We start from the raw sequence: 23,546 nt of genomic DNA, 5'->3' as shown, positions 1-23,546 counted from the left end.
CAATGGGAAACTGCATATTAGATGAATAAAAATGTGTTTTATGATGTATAATATAAAAGAATGTTCCTGTTATAATAATACTAGCTCTTAACTAGAGATTGTGCAGGTCGATTTTTAGAACCCAGTCCTGTGGTCACGTCAGTAATCTCTGGTCCCTGGATGGGAGCCTGGAGAACCATCTCTTACCTGACAGCATCTTTGGCTCATCTTTAAATCAGATGACCTGCCATGACATCAAAGTTGTGGCATGACGTACATGTGACGATGTGCCAAGCCAGCTATTTAAAGAAGAGCCACAGATGCTGCCAGGTACAAGGTGGCCCTCAAGGCTCCTGTTTAACTGCCAAAGATTAGTGATGTGACCACTGACCTGGGTTTTGCGAATTGATTTTCACCATCTCTACTTTTAAGAGAACAAAATCTGATGTTACCCTTATATTAGAGTTGTCCCTACTATTGGCTTTTAAATGTACTAAGAACCGACAGCTCTTTACAAAACCAACACAAAAAGACTTAAAATGTAAAACTACTGTTGACTTATAGAGTTATATCTTATTCTACAAGGTGGAGCTTTGCACATAGTCTCAAGATATTAACATTTTGCTTAGAAAAATATTTAGAATTGAGAGTCTCAGTGGACTCTCAATTCTAAATATTTTTCTATCTACTGGCTAACACGATACCAATATATATATCTTTCCTGTAAAATTTTGCTTAGACATTTAAAGAAACTGAAGATTTGAATAAAAATATCCAGGCTTTGATTTACAGCTGAAAATACCACTTAATCCATATAGTACTGAGACCATGTGTGCAAACATGATTAGCAGAATTATATTTGATATTAAGGGGGACACAAGGTTTAGATGACAGGTACACTGCAGTTCCTAAAGAGTTTAAGGATCTTGATTATTGATCTATCCTAAAGATTGCCATAAAGTTTTATTTGTGGTGGTTGTACCCCAATGATCCCAGGCCAATCAGCAGTGATCAGGGCAAAGCAGCAGTATAGCTAACTGTACCCATGAGCTTCGGTGGGGCATGGCACTTCATTCTGATGAATGGTAGAGAGCTCCTAGAATGATTAAACAATATTTATCCAAACAATGATGTCCTATCCTAAGGAATTCTTGTCGATTTAAGACTATGTTCACTTTCAGCGTTTTTGCTTTAGCTTTTTTTAATGCAATTTTTTTTATCCTAACAGAATTTGAGAACTGCAGCATCTTTAAAATCTGCAGCATGTCAATTCTTTCAACATTTTTGCAGCGTTTTTCTCCCTTAGAAAGCAATGAGAAAGTGAATAATGCTGCCTGGATTATGGAAAATCATTTTATGCTGTTATCCTGATAGTTACTTCAATATGTATGCAGTTATAGATTGCTACTATTCTGGGAATACTACTATCTGCAAATTAAAATACATGGCTAATGGCTAAGTGTCTACAAAAACTCTAGAAATGAATACACCTTTTATTAATATGAACAGAACCGCAGTAAATGTCATATTTTTGAATCAACAGAGATTTTACTTTATTTTTCTGCAACGGTTGTTTATAGAAAAAAATACACTTTGTATAGAAATAGAACATGATGACATGTTAAGCATTGATTTTTTTTCTTTTTTTTTTTGGTTTTCTTAGCATTTTTACAGAAAGGTTTTCCAAGTATATAATACAGTTATATGCATTTACATCCATTTTACAAAGACACATAGGCTGTGTAGAAAAAGAAACAGAACTTACAAAGTTTTGCCATTTAGATTTGATGGGCTCAGTTGCGGAGACTAAAGGTCTAAAGAGACTAAAAATCATGGGGTCCTGCTAGTGCATTGATAATCTGGCCTTGTGTTGGTAAGGATGTTCCATTTTCTGCGACTTTTTATAATTTATTTCCTTCTGTGAGCTGTTTTTGAGGCACCCTAGCACAAGTGCAAAGTCAGGCGAACCTGACAATTCTGATGGGGCTATATATTTGTCTTATGTATATGGAAGGGCCTCCCCAGTCTGAATTTCAGCATGCCCAATTCTTTGCTCTAACGGGAAATAGCACTAAAGGCCTCTGGAAATAACCTACTAAACTCAGATTCATGCTTGATAAACGTGTGTGTGTGTGTGTGTGTGTGTGTGTGGTGGAACCGGGAGGAAGGTATAGGCGAGGCAGGAGAAAGGTCTGGAGAACTGCCTGTTGGCCAAATGAGTATTCAGCCAAAAACTAATGAAGGCATATGATTAATTCAAAAATGTTTGCTTTCCTGACAAGGAATGGTTTTAATGTCATGAAATACATAGACCAATTGGTCTATGAGTGTGTATATATATATATATATATATATATATATATACACACATATACACAGCGTGTCCGTAAATTCATGTTGCACTTTTATAGTTTACATTTTGGTGCTCTTTCTCTGGCCTGATCATATCAGACCTGTTCATAATAAGAACGAACTCATTTAAGCTGTTGCTGAGCCCCCAGTCAGATTAACCCCTGATAAACTGAACTCTGATTAATACACTGCCAGGTCTGTGACATCATGCAGCCACAAGCTTACGCTATCATTTGGATGTGTGTAGGACAACAAATGGAGCCCACATCGAACTGCACTGAATAGGTATGAAACTGGGAGGTTTTCTTTTATTTGGGGCAGATTTCACATTTCCATTGTTTTTTGTTGCTTTCCAGTGACTGGTCAAAAGTGCACCATGACCTTACGGACACTATATATATATATACACATACACACACTCATAGACCAGTTGGGTCTTTCACATTATTAGTATTTATTTATTGTGTTTATTTATTAAGTTGCAGGGAAACCCTAGCCTTGCTGCATATCATATAGAATGTCTCACAAAATCGCTGGTACAGATAAAAAAGCCCAAATACATCTGAATGCTACTAGTTTACTGTTTGCTTTGATCCTACTTAAGAAATATGGCCGTGTAATTAGAAGTTGTTCTACATGAATGTTGCAATACTATTATATTTGCTTTATGAAGAATATGAGTGGTTTGCTGTTATCTGCTGCCAAAAAAATGTGTTAAGATACATTGCAGTTTTCTGAGCTATTTAGACATTACTAATCCAGATCAGACAAGAAATATGTGCAAAGCTCTAACAGTCAGTCAATTAGTAAATCAGTTATGTTGTTAACCAGTCACCACTTTGGGTAGCACTCAAGTAGGTGCTCAGTGGTAAGATAAGTATTCCAAATGTAGAAATAGAAAAACATGGCATATGATAAGGATGAGAGGATTCATTAGTATATCAGCACAAGATCTGTGATTCCACACGTCAATCAAGCCAAAGTTTAAGTCCTCCTTGACCTTTTTCACAGCCTTAAAATAAAGTCACATGATACCAGCTTAAAAAAGCACCTCCTATCAAAGATTTAATCCTCTTAATATATTGGAATCATCATATTATATTGCTCTCTGCACTTACAATTGCTCATTTTGCCTTTCTACCCAGTTAATTCTTTATGTGTAGTACATACCGTACTTCTTTTAGGTCTAGTACATCCCATGATTAAAAACAGTCTAGCTGAATTTTCCTAAGCTCTATGTAGAAACAGGAAGTCTCTTTTCGAGTCATCACCCTCTTCAACTCCTGAGCCAGCTACACCGCTCCTCAACCACGGCCAGTGATTTAGCAGTGATGTAGAATTGAAGTTCTTATGGTGACTTATGTGGGGAAAAGAAACTTCCTGTTTCTAACTTAGAAGGATTCAGCTAGTCTGTTTTAAATCGTGTGATGTATTAGACCTAATGGAAAAGAGAAGAATTAACTGGGTAGAAAGGAAACATGAGCAATTGTAAGTACACAGTGCTATATAATATAACTGTTCTATATTAAGAGGTTTAACATTTTGATGGGAGTGCTTCTTTAATGGACACAGAAACTTGTGGTGATGTACTTGTAAATGAGCTCATCATTATCACATGAACTGAGGTGTAACACATGACATAGTTTTTTCCATAGTCATACAGTCTACTCAGCCTATCAAGTGCCTTCTATAGTTTATTTTGCAATAGAGTTCTGTTTGGAGAAGAAAAGTCTTCCCAACAGTGGACATAACTGTTTAATTTCCTTTTCAATGTTATTTATTTGCATCTAAATTTCTAAAGAAAGACCCATCTTAACACAATGGCCCCTGAATATTTGACTGCCGTATTTTTAAATTAAGGTAATTCATGAGTTGTGCAGTGAACATCCTCTGGATCCAAAAATGTTTCTTCAAAGACTTTGGGTACAGAATATTTTGAGAAAGGATTTGTCCACCAAATTAAAGCAAAGGATCCTTCGAAGTCTTGGGCCACACTTTCAATATTTTGACAAATCTCAATTTATTACCAATGTTGCAGCAAAGATCCTAGAAAATGTATGTATTGTCAACCTTCAAAACAAATTATTTCTGCTAATCCAGCATTTATGTGGAAGAACTCAATAGAAATACCAAATGAAATAAGATTATACAGTTCATTTTTATTAAAGTTAATCTGTTGGCATTCATTACGATTCAGCAAATAACAAGTTGTATAGAAATGAATGAGTCTTGCTGAACATGGGAAGTTCACAAAACCCTAACAAGTAACCATGAGATGTAGCCTGCAGTAATCTAGGACATTTCTAGAAGTGAAACACTGTACAGTTCTGCACAATAATATTGAACATGTGTAAATGATATTAATGTGAATATTGATAGCAGACATCAAGGAGTGCAATAACACAACTTCATGGATTGATCATTTCCATCCTACATATCATCAAAGAAGTACCTTCAAATGTAGACAACCTGACCAGTCAGGAGCCAGAGACTGAAAATCCACTAACACGCCAATGGGGACAAATAAAAAATATAATATGTGTACTTTTGTTAACTTGGATTTTTAAGCATGGGATATGGGAATTCTTGCATTTTACCTCTGCGCATAAAATATCTCCTATGTCATTTATTTTGCAACAAAGCACCCAAAAATATAAGCTGACATATAGCCTTATGTGCAAAATAGCTGTGAGCATCCATTTAGAACTTGAATGAGAGTCCTGGAGGAGAAAATAATAAATAAATTAAAAAAAAAGGCTGCATAACGTTTTCTTTGCGGTTAATAAAGGGATCACAAAATAATAAAGAAGGTCCCTATGATATTATTTCTTTTCCCATGGATCGGCTGTGGTCTATTATGATACAAAAGATTAATAGAAATGTCAACTTTTTTTTCTTACAAAAGAAATAATATTTTTATGTAGCACTAAAAAAAAAGAAAATCAAAAGTAAATACATATATAATTCTGACATACAAAAGCCCTTCTCTAGCCCAGATAAACCATACATCAGGTTTACAGAGAAACAGGGAAAGAACGTAAATAAAAGTAAGAAAAATGAATAAAGAGTGCGGGATGAAGAATTAACACTGGTATCACACTGTGGCAAAAAGATCCAAAAATATGAGGTTTATTTCAGACTAACCCTTGCAAGTCCAAAACCCACTAAGCAGGTACCAATCTAAAAAAAAATTAGTCCACCTATCATTAGCGGCTTCTTAGGAAAGTGAAAAAAAAATCTGGATTTCTTTTCATTTTTCAAGTTAGGGCAGCAACAAAAGTCCCAAATCTGTTAGAGATATCAGAATGAAGGGATCTCCACGTAGGAACAGGAGTCCTACCCTTTGTCTCCCCAATATCATCTGTGCAGTGGACTGAGAGGCACTGCAAATGGCTTCCATTCTGTGCCGCTGCTGAGGTCTTGTTCTGGGGAAGATCATGGGCTGCAAGGAAAAAAATAGATGTCAGATATAAATGTTGAGGAATATATTACATTTTGCAAGAAATGAAGAAAACAAAAGTGCAATATTCACAACTTAGTATTTGCTACAAATAAAACAATATTGGGTACACAGCGTTTTGTAAGATGCTAACTAGTGATGAGCGAACGTGCTGGGATAAGCTCGTGTGCTAACCGAGTGTCTGCAGCGTGCAGGAAAAATAAGTCCCTAAGTCTGCATGTCTCGCGGCTATTCAACAGCCGCAACACATGCAGGGATTGCCTGTTTGTTAGGCAATCTCTGCTTGTGTTGCAGCTGCCGAACAGCCGTGAGACATCCGCGGGGACCTGAACATATTATTTGAACCTGCTGAAGTCACTCGGTTAGCACTCGAGCATGCTCCAATAACCTTATCCAAGCATGTTCGCTCATCACTAATGCTAACCAAACCCAACTCGATGCATTGACTATGACATTGGGCAAATCATCCCTCTTGTATGCAAATATTTACCAAAATGAGCAGCAAATCCCAGAACAGTTTTTTTTATTTTTTCCCTAGGACAGTTTTTGGTGAATAGATATTCTAATTGCTGCTAAATTTTGGTGAACTTTCACATATTTCAGTGTCAATAAGTAGTAGAGCAGTCAATAAAGGAGTGCACCACATTAGGCTTCCTCCCTTGCAAATAAACAGCCATACCTCAAAACTGTTTTATACAAATGTTGCTTAACACCCAATGAAAAGAAGGAAGAGCAGCGTGAATTCACGGAAAACCAGGGCATTTACTTTAACAAGTGGTTAAAAGTAAACACACTCTTTAAAGTTTATGTCTTATGCATGCATTACCTCTTTAAAAATGTTTTTCTTAAATAGGAATCAGTCTTTTTAGTTTCATGCACTTTAATACCAACCATCAAGAACAGTTTATATTGTCATTAAACACAAGCTTCCAACAGATATGTGTCAAAGCTAAAACAAACTTACATAGTAACATAGTAACATAGTTAGTAAGGCCGAAAAAAGACATTTGTCCATCCAGTTCAGCCTATATTCCATCATAATAAATACCCAGATCTACGTCCTTCTACAGAACCTAATAATTGTATGATACAATATTGTTCTGCTCCAGGAAGACATCCAGGCCTCTCTTGAACCCCTCGACTGAGTTCGCCATCACCACCTCCTCAGGCAAGCAATTCCAGATTCTCACTGCCCTAACAGTAAAGAATCCTCTTCTATGTTGGTGGAAAAACCTTCTCTCCTCCAGACGCAAAGAATGCCCCCTTGTGCCCGTCACCTTCCTTGGTATAAACAGATCCTCAGCGAGATATTTGTATTGTCCCCTTATATACTTATACATGGTTATTAGATCGCCCCGTCAGTCGTCTTTTACAAGTTAGTTAATGCATTTATATAGGATCTGTCCTTTCTCCTGTCATATCTGTTTAAGTAAATAAATATATTAATTGTAAAACAATTCTTGAGCATCTCTTATGATAACTGTAGTTTTTGATGTTCCTCAGGGGTGTGTCCATATTTATATCGTCCAATCAGTGCTGACAGTATCAGACTGCAGTAGGAATGTTAATACCCATCTGTCAATTTATTACAAAATTTGAGATGGTAATAACAAAAGAATAGCAAAACACAAACAACATATAACAGAAAATATGCCAAAGCATTATTTCTTGGGAATACAAGCATCTACTAAAATAGACATGTCAGTAGTGTCAACAGATTCTTTTTCCATAGAGATCATTTATCGTAAAGCCACGTGTCTCATAAAATACTCATCCAGTTCACATAGGTAAAATGGTTCCCTAGTTTTTATATTAAAATTTTCTTTACTAGAAGCATTCAAACCTTGTAAGTGTTTTGTCTCCAAGTTGGTTGGTATATGTTTATCTACAGATGTGCACCCGGCGCATCATACATAGCACTACTCAAAGCAAAAGCATTCAGCATGAAGGCCGCACACAATCACGCAGCATGCATACAACCATGGTCTTTGCAATCTCAGCTTTGGGAATGTATCACTCGCATTATTCCTTGTGCCCAGTGGGGCTCATAATCTAATCCCCTTATCTCATATTAACTATGGCCAATTTCATAGGAAGCCAATTAACAATTTAGTATGTCTTTCCTAATCCTGATCAGACTTCATTATACACCGGAACAATAAGTATTAATTCTTATAACAGTAACACAACATAATTGGAAGTTGGCCATGCCAGACGATGCCTTGCCTAAGACGAAGGCAACAGATCATTGTGTAATTTATCCAAAATCCATTAACACGGGCAACAAGTTTCTAAAATGTGGAGGAGGTTTGGAGTTAAGGTTCATACAGGTCAAAGGTAGAGACCAACAGGGAACCGAGCAGCGATTAGTCTGGGGCATTTGTAAGGTTTATGGTTGCCATAAACGTCCCTCTATGATGGGACTCTAATTGTTATCTCTGATGTCTTGTCCACTTTCACTACGTTGTAAAATACAAGGAAGCTACATAATTACAACTTAGCCTTTTAATATTGCTCCGCGTTTGAAGCAGACACCAGAGTAAATTAAGCAAGATATTTCCGCAGAATTCTTTTAACGGCACGCACATTAGGGTGACATTTTATCGCCATGATGAAAATAAAGGTATAAGCCTGTGCAAGAGTAAAGAACACATAAAAAATATTACGGTGTCATTTTGCTACATTATATCACGAATACTTAATATACTTGGCTAACAAACCTAAAAAATACAGACAATTCTGAAATATAGACTTTGCTTCTATCCAGTTAACCGAGGCTGTTTTTACAAATAACACGACTAATCTGAGATACTACCGCATCACGCGGAGCTATTAAACAGTTAATATATATGTGGGTTTAAAACATTTGTTATCTCAGAGGCAGCGGTGATAAATTCATTTTACCGCATCTTTTAAATATGCATGGCATGTAATGTAGCATGGAACTGCAAAGGGGAAGGGAAGCCGAAGATAACAGCTTTACAGTGAGAGATAGCATAAGTACTTCTGCTTTTCTGCTCCAGTGAACTCCGTGAAATAAGGATTCCAGAGAAACCTTGGGATGTGTACTTCAGTCTATATTTTGTTTAACAAGATGAACTTATATGATTATGGTGTCACGTAAAAATAGCGAGGCCATGAGAAAAAAAATAGTCTATCTAACCTGATGAGAATAAAAAAAATGCTAAACAAATAGATGGATGATAATAAAGTAATCAGGTTACCGCATCAATAGAAGGGTCAATGAATGGACATTTTTACAAACCAAGAATTGCCGCCCATCTAGAGTTTTCTATCTATACGCAGCCTAAATAATTGGTAATGATTCATTCAGAGCATTAATGGAAACCACAGATGAATGTTTTGTTTGCTTCCAACTACTGTAAATGAAGAGCAAGCGCAGCTATAAAATATTAAGACAATGTACAGATAAGGAGCCGCTGTCTAAAATGAATACCGGCCTATTATTCCGAATGGTTAATGGGAGAACAACATCAACGTAAAATAAAAGTTGTAATCTCTCCACTTCGGGAGAAGAATAAATTTGCCCCAAGTGTGCATTGTGAATCAGAGCATGGATAATCAAGGTGTCACCCTAGCGAGGTGCATCAATCTCAAAGTTAACCCTTGCTGGTCTCTTTTAATATGCGTCAAAGAACTAAATAAACTATAATGTAGGAAGAGGATATAAGAAAATACAATAGGAGTTTCATGTAGGCTCGGTCATGTAGCAAGACATGCTCATCTACCCAATATAAAGGCAAGGGGGACTTGCAGACAGGTAAACACTGACTATCTGTCAAATCTTACTTCTTGCCATAAAGAAACAAATGTACAACACATAAGGAGGTTTTTTCCTCTCATATATTCTCGGAAAAGGTGTAAAAAAAAAAAAAGAGAAGATTTGATCATATCTAGGTGGTGTTTTATTATGATAATGCTGACAAAACGATCAAAAGTAGAAAAAGATTGTGAGTGGCACAAAAGTTAAATGGGCATTTCCACCTCAGATAACTAATATTGTCGAGAATGCAAATATAACATTTTGGGGGGAAATAGTTTAACTTTTGAAAACTGGTCTCAACACTTGGATTCCTCTGCTTCCTGTCCTGAATGTATTTATTTCTATAATCGCATGTGGTTATTGCCACTGCCTGGGTCCATCAGTGGTGCCACACTTGAGCTCGCTCGTCTGCTACTTTCACTGCTAGTATGGCTGGACTATCTGGAGCATGCACACTGGAGAATGTTAGCTCTGTGCCTGCTACCTCTCAGCAGCTCCCTACAAGTGTGTAGGACATCTCCAGGGCACTCTAGGTTCCATCCCTGAATCCATTCTACAGTATTTGACTACATATAGAACAGAAGTATGTATGTAAAAGTAATGGCAGAGTGAAGTCATCACAGCTCCACTAGACTTACATACGACCCATGGGGAACCGTAATAACCACACATCACAGTTAGTCAGAGACCTTAAAATCAACTAAAGCAGTGTTCCCCAACTCCGATCCTCAAGAGCCACCAACAGGTCATGTTTTAGGATTTCCTTAGGTGATGGACAGGTGGACTTATTGCCCGTGCAAGTGATGCAATTATCACCTGTGCAATACTGAGGAAATCCTGAAAATATGACCTGTTGGTGGCTCTTAAGGACCGGAGTTGGGGAACACTGAACTAAAGTATATTAAAGAGATCGTCTAGTACTGGAAAAGTCTTTATTAATGGCTCCAAGGTGCTGCATATAATTTAGAAAAGTATACTTACCTCCCAGACCGTGCAAGTACCTTGCTCTCACCCGTGTCCCCCACTAATCTCCTTATGTAAACAATGTCACGTGATTGCCACAGCCAATTTGCAGAGCGCTTTTTCATCCACTCTGAAGGAATGATTATAACTCTTTACATGCAGAATCCAGTACAGTATAGCGAATTTCTTTTGCTGAGATTTTTATAAAATTCAACAAAAATAATTTTGTCAGAAGAATACAAAGATACATTAAAAGCATCTCTATGGAAGCTCTAAGACTCTGTACAAAATTGTTTGAGTAGGTAAAATAGAACGTCCCTGGTGCAATAACCCAAATGGACATTTTGTTAGCTGATCTGTCTACAATAAGGTCAGCCATAGATCAGCAGATGTGTAAGAGACACCAGCCATCCACATGCCTTCTAAGAGATGCAGGAAAGATCTCAATGATCTAAGTAGCTGAGCATGAACAGTCCAGACTACTATGTACAATGACAAAGAGATTTCCCAACATATTGTCAAACGTCCTTGTGTGATAATAAGCATTTCCAACTGCCTGAAGCGATCGCTATCTCGTCTATTCCTGACCTGATTTTTTTTTTCAACTATGAGACTTGGCCATAGAATTAGGCTGTATAAGGGTCAGCAAAAACAAACGGTAAGACCTGGAAAGACACAAAAGCACAATCAACTGTGCAGTAAGAGGGGATTGCATTCATAAGCCAGAAATCCGCTAGTATATTATCATGTATTACATTGCTTCGGAACTGTCCTTCACACAATATCCCTTAAAGCAACTGATCACTTTTTAACCTTCACTTGGAAAATAACACTATATCTTGCTACTAAGCTATATAGTGTACTTATGCTGCACCAAAGGCATAGAACCTATACTGTACAAGAAAACATATCATGAACTGGACCACACAAAGCTGTATTAGTATTGAGAGGTCTAGATTTAACAGGAAAAAATAATATATATATATATATACACATACATAGATAGATCAATAGATAGATATAGGCATTTCTATAATAACCACCCAATTCCACACATTATAACATTCTTATGAGGACCAAAGAAGGGGAGTTAAAATTACTTAAATGTTCTGATCCTTAAAAATCACAATTTGGCTCTGTGTGAAACTAGTGTTATATAAAAACATATTAGAAAAGCCTTAACCTAGAGGATAAAAATAAACAATAATATCAGAGCATGAAATACCATCTAAATTATGTACATATAGGTATATGTATGTATGTGTGTGTATATATATATATATATACACACACACACATACCGTAAGATATTTGTTAGTCCTTGGGTACTGATTTTGTCATAAGAAATCTGAATCAAAGGCAAGGACTTTGGAAAGAGTATTGCAATGTAAAGGTCTGCTGAAGAATCAGCCCTCGTCTTTCAGCCTGCTCACAAGATTAAAGTGACAAACAGGAGGTGAGGATCCCTAGAAAGGCTACTTGCCTCAGGGCTTGTCCCTTACACTTCTTCAAAGGCTTTGACAAACCATCAGCTACTGCTCCATGGCTGCCCATACCCTCACACAGCATGAGACCAGTATGCAACAGCCATCCCCGAGAGGCATCCGACCGTGAATCCCACTGCTAGAGATCTTGTTAAGGCAACATCAGTTCATTCGGATCATATATCTAGAATGGTTTATCAGGATCCAGCCTGGTGTCAGATAGCAATTAATACGGTTTCTCCCTCATCTCCATTTACTTCATTTACCGACATTAGAAAACCACCAAGAATCGAGGAAGGAAGAGAGGTTTATTCCTTTCCAATGCCTTAGGACAAGGTGGAGCAATACGTCTGCATGTGGGAGCTTTTTTTTTCTTATTTTTGACAAATCTTCAACATGACATTCTGACATATTGGTTTTGGCAGATAAGATTCTAATATTGAAAAGTCGGCCTTTTCAAAAGAATTGGCTCCTAAGAACAAGAAGATCCCAAATCTGATGAGTTTGTGAGATTCTGTATCGTTGGTTAGAATAGACTCACTGACCGCGAGATAAACTGAAACAATGCAGGCGCAAATTCATCCAATTCTGGAACAGATGTTTACATTTCTAGAAGTCTGATCTACTTCTCCAAAATAACACAAGTTTTTTCCATTTTCCATAGCGTGACAGAAAATCATTGAGGATATGATTTATTTAAAGCATAGTAACAGGTTCCAGCAGACATGGTTATCAACCGTGGTGGTAATATCAAATAATTCCTGACACTGCGTGAGCGGAGAGTTCTCTGACAGGACAGCATATCGTGCATGTTATGGAATAGATTATCGATCAGAATGGTGGGGTATAGCTCCGCAGGAAACGGCTCTTTACATCTAGTATATTACTTTACCCTTTATTGAGAAGTTTAGAATTGTTGGAACCTCATTTGTTACACAGCTATCTTTCTCCTATCTCTATATATAGAAATATATTCTGTATATTTACTGTATATATTTTTTTCATTAAAGAACCATAAAATACAATAAAAGCCACAACGATGCCAGAAGAATCATGTGAGAAAGCACTAACTACATCAGCAATAAAATCAACATCATCTTATTGCTGTTTATTTGCGGTTACCTTGAATTATCTCTCAATCGTCTTTAGGGCATCCTTGTAATTTGTATTCCCAGAAGTAGCAAACTCCAGCTAGCAGCTACACAGAACCCTAGCAAATGTTCTTCCCTAAAATTAAAAGGAGTTCAATCAATTTTACCAGTCGGCACAGCAGGAGAAAATATATAACTGTATTTCTACGAGGAGCAGAGATTCCGATCATTTTCCTTGATGTAATATTGAGATGCAGATGTTGTGATATTTTAATCTGACTTCAAGGTGAATGTGGTTATTCTAATAAAGTTTTATTTCTCTTTTTATTCCGGCATGCCATCTCTCTAGCCTGAAATTGACAAGAATAAGAAAATGTTTGCAATGATGGCCTATATCAAAAGTGTTATTTACAGCCATTCTAACCTTAATATCGAATCCTCACAATTGTCATCCCCCATATATTTAATTTATATGTGAAATCTGACTACTTTGAATTCTTGATGACAAACATATTCATTAGAGGGGTTATCCAGGACTAGTGTTATTTTTTTTACTATGGACCTAAGAGCTATCAGGCAGGTAGTTGCTAACTACCTGCCTGTTCTTCCCGGCGCCAGCAACCGGTAGAACAAGATCGGTCACGTGCCGTTCCTACCGGCAATTCTGTTTCACAGCTACAAAGCTCTTCCACTTCCAGGCTGCTCTGTCGACAGGGCGTGGCGGCCAACGTCATACAGATTGACATCCATCTTTTCGCAGTTAGGTAGTGAGGAGCCGGATGTCAATCAGTATGACATCAGCAGTCACACTCTATCAATAGAGCAGAGTAGAAGAGAAGCCGCTGCTCTATGGAGGTGAGTCAATGAAAGCCGCAAAGTCGCCAGCAGGAAGTCTGTGACCACTCTGAGCCAGCAGAGATTGTCAGCGGGCAGAACGGGCAGGTAGTTTGAAACTACATGCCTATTTGTTCTTATGCCCATAGTAAGGAAAAAACATAGCCCAGGAAAACTCCTTTGAGATATTCAATGCTAAATTATTTGTATTTTTATTCTGGGTCATGCTGCAATAAATAAAGGTACATATACAATGGCTGACTCTCTGTACATCTAGGAACACCAGTGTAAATAGTTTATTTAGGGCAGGGGTTTTTTATTGCGTTTTATACTGAAGTCTTTTATGAGTTTTTATCATGTTTTTTTTTTCAGCTGCAGTTTTTCACTGTTTTCATTATGTCAAACTCTAAAGAAAGCAACTTTGTTTTGGAAACTTCCTGTTTGATGAGTTACCTTTGCGAAAACTATGGAAATGTGTTAAAAATGTATATGCAGATTTTATCTGTGGATTTTCTGAATCTCATTTAAAAGGCTAAGGTGTAAATTCACAATTAAAAAGCTTTTTACCACAAGAGAAATGGACAGGCTGTGACGTGCACCAACAGCAGAGTGGGCATGAGTCTTGCTGTAGTAGGAGGTGTTCAACCCACCAAGAGGCGAACTTGACGGGCGAGTCTGGCCACGCCCAATCCCAGCTCTGCTCATTTTGGCCCAGTTGATTAAAACCAGTGTGAAAAAGCCAAAAGTCATTTTTTGTTCCAAGTCCTCAATGCAGAAACATTTTGCGACCTTTCAAAGCTTGTCCGCCACTTTTCTGGTGTAAAAGCTTTGCTGAATCGGCCCCCAATTCATTTATATAACCCTGGGAAAGGCTCAGGTAAAACTGCTCAGGTTCCAGTATCAGAGAAGGGAGAAGCTGTTTCTAACTAGCTATATACATTAAGAAGATTCTCCCACTATAGGCAAATATTAGAGATGAGCGCATCAGGCAAAATCTGAATTTGTCTGTTCTCAGGGTTTTTGCTAGGAAATTTGAGAAATCAAGACTCTAATCATAATATACGTAATATATATATAAAAAAAAAAAAAAATCGTTATACTCACCTCACTGCCATCCATCCGATCCTCATTGCAACTTCGGATTGCCGTCGGCTGAACAAAAATTGCTGGGCTTGTCTCACACTAGGGCTTCCTAGGCCAGGGAGAATACTATGCAAAGGTCATGGCTCATGCAAGTGCAGAATATACCCGGGCTTATGAAACCCAGAGGCCTCTGTCCAATGTAATAGGCCCGAGGATTTCTGCAAAGCCAAGGGTGATCCGAAGATGCAATGATGACCAGACGGTTGGTGGTGTAAGATGCGGAGGGGCTGGAGAGGTGATTAGTCAGGTGAGTGTACTTTTTTTAACATCATGATGGCTTTTTACAGTTCAGAAAAATGTTGGCCAGTCAAAAATTAAGAGAAGAAAACACATTTTGGCAAATGCAGATTTTTGTAAAATTCAAGTAGAATTTTAATTTCACTAGAATTACTTTGCTCATCTCTAGCAAATATAAAATATGATCAGGCTAGGATTTAATGGAGAAGAAGTTGAAAGGGACTCTGTCACCCCCTCCAGCCATTAGAAACTAAAAGAGCCACCTTGTGCAGCAGTAATGCTGCATTCTGACAAGGTGGCTCTTTTAGTTATTGGTGCAGTCAAAGCAGACATAAAGCGTTTTATAATTTTGCAAAAATACCTGTCTTTAGTCAAGGAGGCAGGTCTTAACCCCCCTGCTGCACACGCCACACTGCCGTCACTCAAGGCTTCTTTGGCACCGGGCGCCGCCCCCTCCACGCTGTTTTCAAATCAAATCCGGCGCCTGCGCTGTTTTGTTCTGCCTGGGGCAGGCGCAGTGAGCGCTGCCCGTCTGACCTCAGATGCAGTCTCGCAGACTGCGCCTGTGCGGCTGCCCTGCCTGTGAATCCCAGCCCCGCACTGTGCATAATGCATTAGACATTGCGGGGCTGGGATTAACAAGCTGGGTGGCCGCACAGGCATAGTCTGCGAGACTGCATCTGAGGTCAGATGGGCAGCGCTCACTGCGCTGGCCCCAGCAGAACCAAACAGCGCAGGCACCGGATTTGATTTGAAAACAGCATGGAGGGGGCGGCACCCGGCGTCGAAGAAGCCTTGAGTGACGGCAGTGTGGCATGTGCAGCAGGGGGGTTAAGAACTGCCTCCACGACTAAAGACAGGTATTTTTGCGAAATTATAAAACGCTTTATTTCTGCTTTGACTGCACCAATAACTAAAAGAGCCACCTTGTCAGAATGCAGCATTACTGCTGCACAAGGTGACTCTTTTAGTTTCTAACGGCTGGAGGGGGTGACAGAGTCGCTTTGAATATATGCATTCTTCTAATAAGGCTAATGGAGGTAACAAAGAACAATGAACATAGAGAAGTTGTGGAAACTTTCAAGAGAACTCAGCATGGCTATGTCCATAATTCCCATAGACCTGAATACAGTTGTTGAGCATGGATCTCTTCAATCAACTTGCATTCAGTGGTCACCTCACATGGTGGTACAGGGATCAAAAGGCTCTTGTTATCCTGAGATGGAAACCCCACATATCAGATAAGTGGATATGATAGAAACTCTAAATAAAGTCTGAAAGTTAATAGATTTTTCCTCAACTGTCGATATCAATGTCAACCTAGTAGCTCTGGGGTAGTTGGTCAATTTATTGGCAATCCCTTGAATGGGACCCATCATCGTTCTTGATTTTTATTATTTATAAATAACCATATTTGCAATTAAATAATGTTTATGACTGATGGTCTTTCTAAATCTGTGTTGTGTTGTTCCTTTTAGAAATGTAGGACAACAGGGTGTTACCATTCACCTTGTGAAAAGAGCGGGCTACTATCAGCACTGTAGGGACATAACTTCAACTGTTAACATCCAGTGGTTGATTTATTAACAAGCTTCTAGGAAGAATAAGAAAGTGACAATAAGGGGTCCTAAGAAAAGATTCCCCAGAATAGTTACAATATAGAGAATACAATTATTTACCAAAGCAGACACTAAAGGACTTCTCTTAAAACATATGGTGATAATAGAATATTCCATTTTTCTCATTAACATCTTCATGGATGTTATGGGAAGGATTTATTGTATTAAAAATTCAATCAAGGTCTTATCATTTCATCAAATTGAAATATATTGTGGATGGTGACCTTTAATCCCACCATAAACTTTAGATATCTGAACAGCTGAACGATTGTATGGCTGATAGTATGGCCGGCATCTATCTCACCTTACTCCCCCATACCCAGAAGTTCATTTTCGCTTAAGCACTCAAGTGTTATATTTTATAAGAGAGCCGATGTCAAACATCTCTGACTGTGGCTAATCTCTTAGAGAACAGAAAGATCATCAGTCAGAGATCGGACATGCCAGATCTTTATTTCCCCTAATATCTCATCGCGGGTGAGATTTGGGAGCCCCATTCACATTAGTTTGTCAGCCGAACTCTGAGAACCACCTCTTACTTGGCTCTTCTGTTGATTAACCAGCCTGGAACAACATCTCATGTGAATCACCCCGCAACGATGATGTCAAATCAGGCTGGCTAATCAAAAGAGGAGAAGCAGATGCTGTCAGGAATGTGTATGGGGGCCCTTTAGGCAGATATTGGATTGTATAGAATATCTCCTGTCTATCTTAATAAAAGGTTCATTCAGAGTAATGATAGCCAGTCAATTATTTTCTAATATCTGCATGTTGGTTGACCATCCTTGACAATGAGGAAGTCATAAAGAATGTCTCGGAAGCATTAGGGTTAATAGCCTTCCTTCTACTATTTGTCTTCCCTCTGCAGTTTAATACAAGCACTGAGGACATCATCGGATGACTGATGATATACAAGTGAGGCACAATGACGTCTCCTTGTCCTAACAACAATGATGTGCAGAATCTCTATGTATCAGGCGAGTGAGCAGCCGTTCCCACGTCAGACACACAAGCACAAGTTTTACAACATTTCAAAGTAAAATTGCAAAGAAAATGCCATCTAGAGTAGAAATCTGAATAATACATCTGCCAGCACAGTCAGATAGAGTTTTCCGCAAGGTCCACATAGGTGTATATGTCACATCACTCACTTCCCATATATTATAATCCAAGCGGTGTCAACAGGCGGAGTTAACACACATGTGTTATTGTGCTAGTGATGGGCCTAAACTCTCTGCCTAATGATCTGTGTCAAATGTAAGAAGAGATTTTCCTCTGTCTGAACCAGCTGCAAAAACAGCTTTTCTGTGCCTCAATACAAAGGCACAATAATCTGATGTCTCCTAATGTAATACATAATAGTCAATGGCTAAAATAACAGCATATGTACTGTAGTGATAACAACGACAACAGACACAGCGGGATGGGACAATTAAAATGATGTCTCGTCCCACTAACATGGACTTCTTCCTAGATAAATACCACATATTAGCATTCATTTGCAGAAGGATTTAGTAAGTGAGGTCATGTTGTACTGCGCACCGCCGCAGTGACTGAACATTGGCATTGATCTCAGAGATGGGTATACAACAGCAGCACTATACCATAACTAAAGTGCAATAAATTCTCTATACTCCAAAAGAAGCCGACTATCTGCTATGTTTTCATGGAGACAGGATGACTTTTTGTTCTGCTTGAGGAGGTTTTACACCTTCAAGTGACTTACAGTTAAGTCCATATATATTTGGACAGAGACAACATTTTTCTAATTTTGGTTATAGACATTACGACAATGAATTTTAAACAAAACAATTCAGATGCAGTTTAAGATCAGACTTTCAGCTTTGATTTGAGGGTATCCACATTAAAATTGGATGAAAGGTTTAGGAGTTTCAGCTCCTTAACATGTGCCACCCTGTTTTTAAAGGGACCAAAAGTAATTGGACAGATTCAATAATTTTAAATAAAATGTTCATTTCTAGTACTTGGTTGAAAACCCTTTGTTGGCAATGACTGCCTGAAATCTTGAACTCATGTACATCACCAGACGCTGTGTTTCCTACTTTTTGATGCTCTGTCAGGCCTTCACTGAGGTGGTTTTCAGTTACTGTTTGTTTGTGGGCCTTTCTGTCTGAAGTTTACTCTTTAACAAGTGAAATGCATGCTCAATTGGGTTTAGATCAGGTGACTGACTTGGCCATTCAAGAATATTCCACTTCTTTGCTTTAATAAACTCCTGGGTTGCTTTGGCTTTGTGTTTTGGGTCACTGTTCATCTGTAGTATGAAACGACGACCAATCAGTTTGGCTGCATTTGGCTGGATCTGAGCACACAGTATGTCTCTGAATACCTCAGAATTCATTCGGCTGCTTCTGTCCTGTGTCACATCATCAATAAACACTAGTGACCCAGTGCCACTGGCAGCCATGCATGCCCAAGCCATCACACTGCCTCCGCCGGGTTTTACAGATGATGTGGTATGCTTTGGATCATGAGCTGTACCACGCCTTCGCAATACTTTTCTCTTTTCATCATTCTGGTAGAGGTTGATCTTGGTTTCATCTGTCCAATGAATGTTCTTCCAGAACTGTGCTGGCTTTTTTAGATGTTTTTAGCAAAGTCCAGTCTAGCCTTTTTATTCTTGATGCTTATGAGTGGCTTGCACCGTGCAGTGAACCCTCTGTATTTACTTTCATGCAGTCTTCTCTTTATGGTAGATTTGGATATTGATACGCCGACCTCCTGGAGAGTGTTGTTCACTTGGATGGCTGTTGTGAAGGGGTTTCTCTTCACCATGGAGATTATTCTGCGATCATCCACCACTCTTGTCTTCTGTGGGTGCCCAGGTCCTTTTGCATTGATGAGTTCACCAGTGCTTTCTTTCTTTCTCAGGATGTACCAAACTGTAGATTTTGCCACTCCTAATATTGTAGCAATTTCTCGGATGGGTTTTTTCTGTTTTCGCAGCTAAAGGATGGCTTGTTTCAGCTGCATGGAGAGCTTCTTTGACCGCCTATTTACTTCACAAAAAAACCTTCCAAATGCAAGCACCACACCTCAAATCAACTTCAGGCCTTTTATCTACTTAATTGAGAATGACATAACGAAGGGATTGCCCACACCTGTCCATGAAATAGCCTTGGAGTCAATTGTCCAATTACTTTTGGTCCCTTTAAAAACAGGGTGGCACATGTTAAGGAACTGAAACTCATAAACCCTTCATCCAATTTTAACGTGGATACCCTCAAATGAAAGCTGAAAGTCTGAACTTCAACTGCATCTGAATTGTTTTGTTTAAAATTCATTGTGGTAATGTCTATATCCAAAATTAGAAAAATGTTGCCTCTGTCCAAATATATATGGTCCTAACTGTATATCTATTGAGTTCTATGTGCCGTCACCCAGCATATAGTTCACTGCCTTTCATTTCTCCCTCCCTTAAATTCCAGCCATATCAATGGTATAGGGTAGCATTCTTTATTTCTAAGGCACACTCCAGGATACAATGCGCAGCTGCTTCTCAAGCTAAGGATGGTCCTACATGGCCAGACATCTTACTGACATTGATGTGCGGTAAGGTAAGACATCTGACCATTAAAATCTCCAGAACTCCAGTGTACTATTCGTGACATTTCAAGGATCTCATCAGCAGTGAATGCGGTTTCATACCATGAATTTCCTACATGTTGGAAAGTCCCTGTAGTTGTTAACGAACATTTCAGATGGTCAAATGTGGTTTTTGCCTACAGCAAGAAAAGTCATACATGGCCCTATTGTGGGCCAAGCGTAGGATTGGATCTCTAATAGATAAAAATTTAACTAACATTCATTAGTAGAATCAATGATTTTCAATTGATTCATTATGAAAAATATTGATCTTGAGTGAAAATTTGGCATTCTTGTAATAGTGTATTACAGTTTATGATGTCAATATTGTTTCTTAGATCGCTGCTTAAAAGGGGTCATTAGTAGAGTTGACAGGACCAGGTCCATCAACCAGTAATCTGTAGATACTGGATGGGAGCCCAATGAACTGCCTCTTACTTGCCAGCATACAGGACTCTTCTTTTGATTACCCAGCCTGGCAGGTGTGCATCACACAGCAACAATGATATTGCACCAGTCCAATTAATCAAAAGAGGAGCCACAGATGCTGACAGATAAGTGGTGGTTATCAGAGCTTCAGTCCATGAGCCACAGATTAGTCATACAGTTGATGGACCAGAAGTGCGAATCGATTAGCACCAACTCTAATTATCAGGGATTGTAAAAAAATACATTTAGAGAAGAAAATACTGATCTGATCATTGGCGAGACTCCAGTGCTCCCTGTCATACTCTTTTCTTTGCTATAGTGATCACATGGCATACATTCGTGTGGCTGCTCTGTGCTAGAATGTGCTGCGCAAGAGCACTCGGGCCATCATTGCAAGGTAATAAAGAAAAATAGAGGAGACCATTAAAGCAACAGAGGATTGAACAGTAAATTATTGCTTACATTTGCACTTACATTAAAAAAAGTAAAATCGATCAATCCCAAGAGAAGAGGAGCTTTGTCTCAAATTTTGGCGCAGAGGAGGTCCATATGTATGTGGCAACTGTTCAATTAGAAACAAATAGTCAAGTGCTCATTTGATTTTGTGAATTAAATGTGATTAATCTTGAACAATCACTCATCCATCAGGAACAAACAGGTACAAGACATTCTTATTCCTGGAATGGATAAAGTCCAGAGATCATAAAATGTCTTTGGTGGAAAAAACACTTTAATAAATCAGTAAATAACCAATTAGTTTTCCATCCCCATTTATTATAATTTTCTTTAATTCCACAAAGAGACCAAAACATAATCCACCCATTAGGCCTTGTTTCCACGTAAGACCACTACTGACCAGGAAGGTAGACTGCCAAGATAGGCGTTAGCTCCGATCATGGGAGTGAGCCAAATAACAAAGTTGGCAAATGGAACTTCTTCCTCGTTCCTAGTCAGTGTTTAAAATCAGCAATAGGCTCCATAACATCTCAGCATGACATTTGGAGGATTTTTATTTCAAGGCTAGGCACTGACTACTAAGCTCCTTTACATGGGGTGATCACCTCAATAGCCTGACACAATTTTTAGCATACTGGATTACTTTTTATTTGTGATCGCGGCAATTGCAGTCAACTGAAAATTTGTGTGATTTACATGCTTCAATTATCCCTAGATGTGGTTGCACCGAAATCCTTTATTCATTTCCTTTAACATTAGTCCTGGAACTTCTGATTATTGCCCAAATGACGGGATAAGATGGCACTGATACCAAGCAGCTATTCACAAAGCTGATTAGGAACTCGTAGATCCACATCACTAACTACAGCCAAAGCTCGGCAGCTTAAAGGCTCATGCACACTGTGCCATTAAATATCACACGCGCCCAAACAAATGCTGATATAAAGACATTCTCACATTCACCTTCACAGGTTATTGATGAGCCACCATGGGATTCTCGTTGCCGGTACAGTATAGGCATTGTTTCCTCAGCTACACCCATAATGCAGCACTCTACCAAAGATGAAGCGTTTGCTAGCCCAACAGGAAGATTTGCATGTGTTAACTCATAGATACCTTCTCGCGCCTCCTTCCATTGTGAATGTCACATTTTAACCTTCAATCCAAAGGTTTTACGCAGGAGGAAGAAATGTCAGATTTTAGAAGTCACAGTATTTCTTTGCTCCTAACCTCACCCAGGGTTCAGCCTTCCTTCCCATAATTGTTTGCTGCCGTCATACAAATGTGATCACAAACTGTTGTCTTTACGGACACAAGTGTATAAACAGACATTACTTTTCAATAGATTGCAGATTATTCATCCAATTGAAGCTATTCGCGAGCGTCTTAAAGCTGCGAAAGAATGCTCCCAGTATCACTTAGTATCTATTCTTGGGAGATGATCTGTTTAGCAATTCCGAACGCAACTGCAAGGAGGTCACAGACATTTGGTTTTATCGCATTCGTTTTATTACTTTTGAATATTAATAACAGCTTGAAAGAACCATAATGTGATATTATATTTGTTGTTAAAAGGAAAATGGCTTCAGCTTGTAAAACCAAAGCGGTAATAATATGCAGAGAGAGAATCTATCAGGACATTTAACTTTGCATATTATCCAGCCTGCGCAGCTGATGTCTGGCGCGGCTGTGCGGCCGCCGCCGGAGAAGAAACAGTTAAGCTGCAGAACACGTTTCAGGTTTCTCACACTGGGGTAGTAGCTGCCTATGACCTGATCCTCCTCCTCCTGCCTGACCCTTGACATTTCCACTCTGCTTGTCTCCAGCAGACATACACACACGGCTCACAGACAAGGCAGCCAGCGAGGAGGAAAACTGCTGGAACAAAACAATCCCTCTTAAACTACTTCCAGCAGATCATTTTGGAAAATGTTGTGGTCAGGACAGCAGCAGCACCTTTGGGCAGGAGGGGAAGCAGGGGATCGGGAAAGCCGTGAAAGTAGATACACGACGCTGTTGATCTTTATATATTTTTTATAGATTGCGGCCGCCGTATTGTGGTGTCATTTTTGTGGCATTCCAAAAAAACCAAGTACTAGAAAGTAAACC

General features: G+C 38.8%; 1 protein-coding gene across 2 annotated transcripts in view; it reads right to left on the bottom strand.

Moving 5' to 3' along the window:
• Positions 1–4,470: 4,470 nt before the first annotated feature.
• MN1 (MN1 proto-oncogene, transcriptional regulator) overlaps positions 4,471–23,546 on the bottom strand; it is a 63,279-nt gene continuing 44,203 nt past the window's right edge. Inside the window, exons 2-3 of one of the 2 annotated variants that reach the window (XR_011319387.1) lie at positions 13,145–13,249; positions 5,647–5,773 (exon numbers count right to left, since the gene is read on the bottom strand). Coding sequence is in view for 1 of the 2 variants with exons in the window: in XM_069758708.1 (XP_069614809.1) it covers positions 5,589–5,773 (185 nt within the window). In the remaining variant the exon portion in view is untranslated. Of the gene's footprint in view, positions 5,774–13,144; positions 13,250–23,546 lie in introns of both variants that reach the window. The other variant, XM_069758708.1, reaches the window with a different exon arrangement.

This window comes from Ranitomeya imitator, chromosome 1, assembly GCF_032444005.1.
Source record: "Ranitomeya imitator isolate aRanImi1 chromosome 1, aRanImi1.pri, whole genome shotgun sequence".
NCBI lineage: Eukaryota > Metazoa > Chordata > Amphibia > Anura > Dendrobatidae > Ranitomeya > Ranitomeya imitator.
The sequence above is the reverse complement of the archived record's forward strand: the minus strand, read 5'-3'. Positions and strand labels throughout refer to the sequence as shown.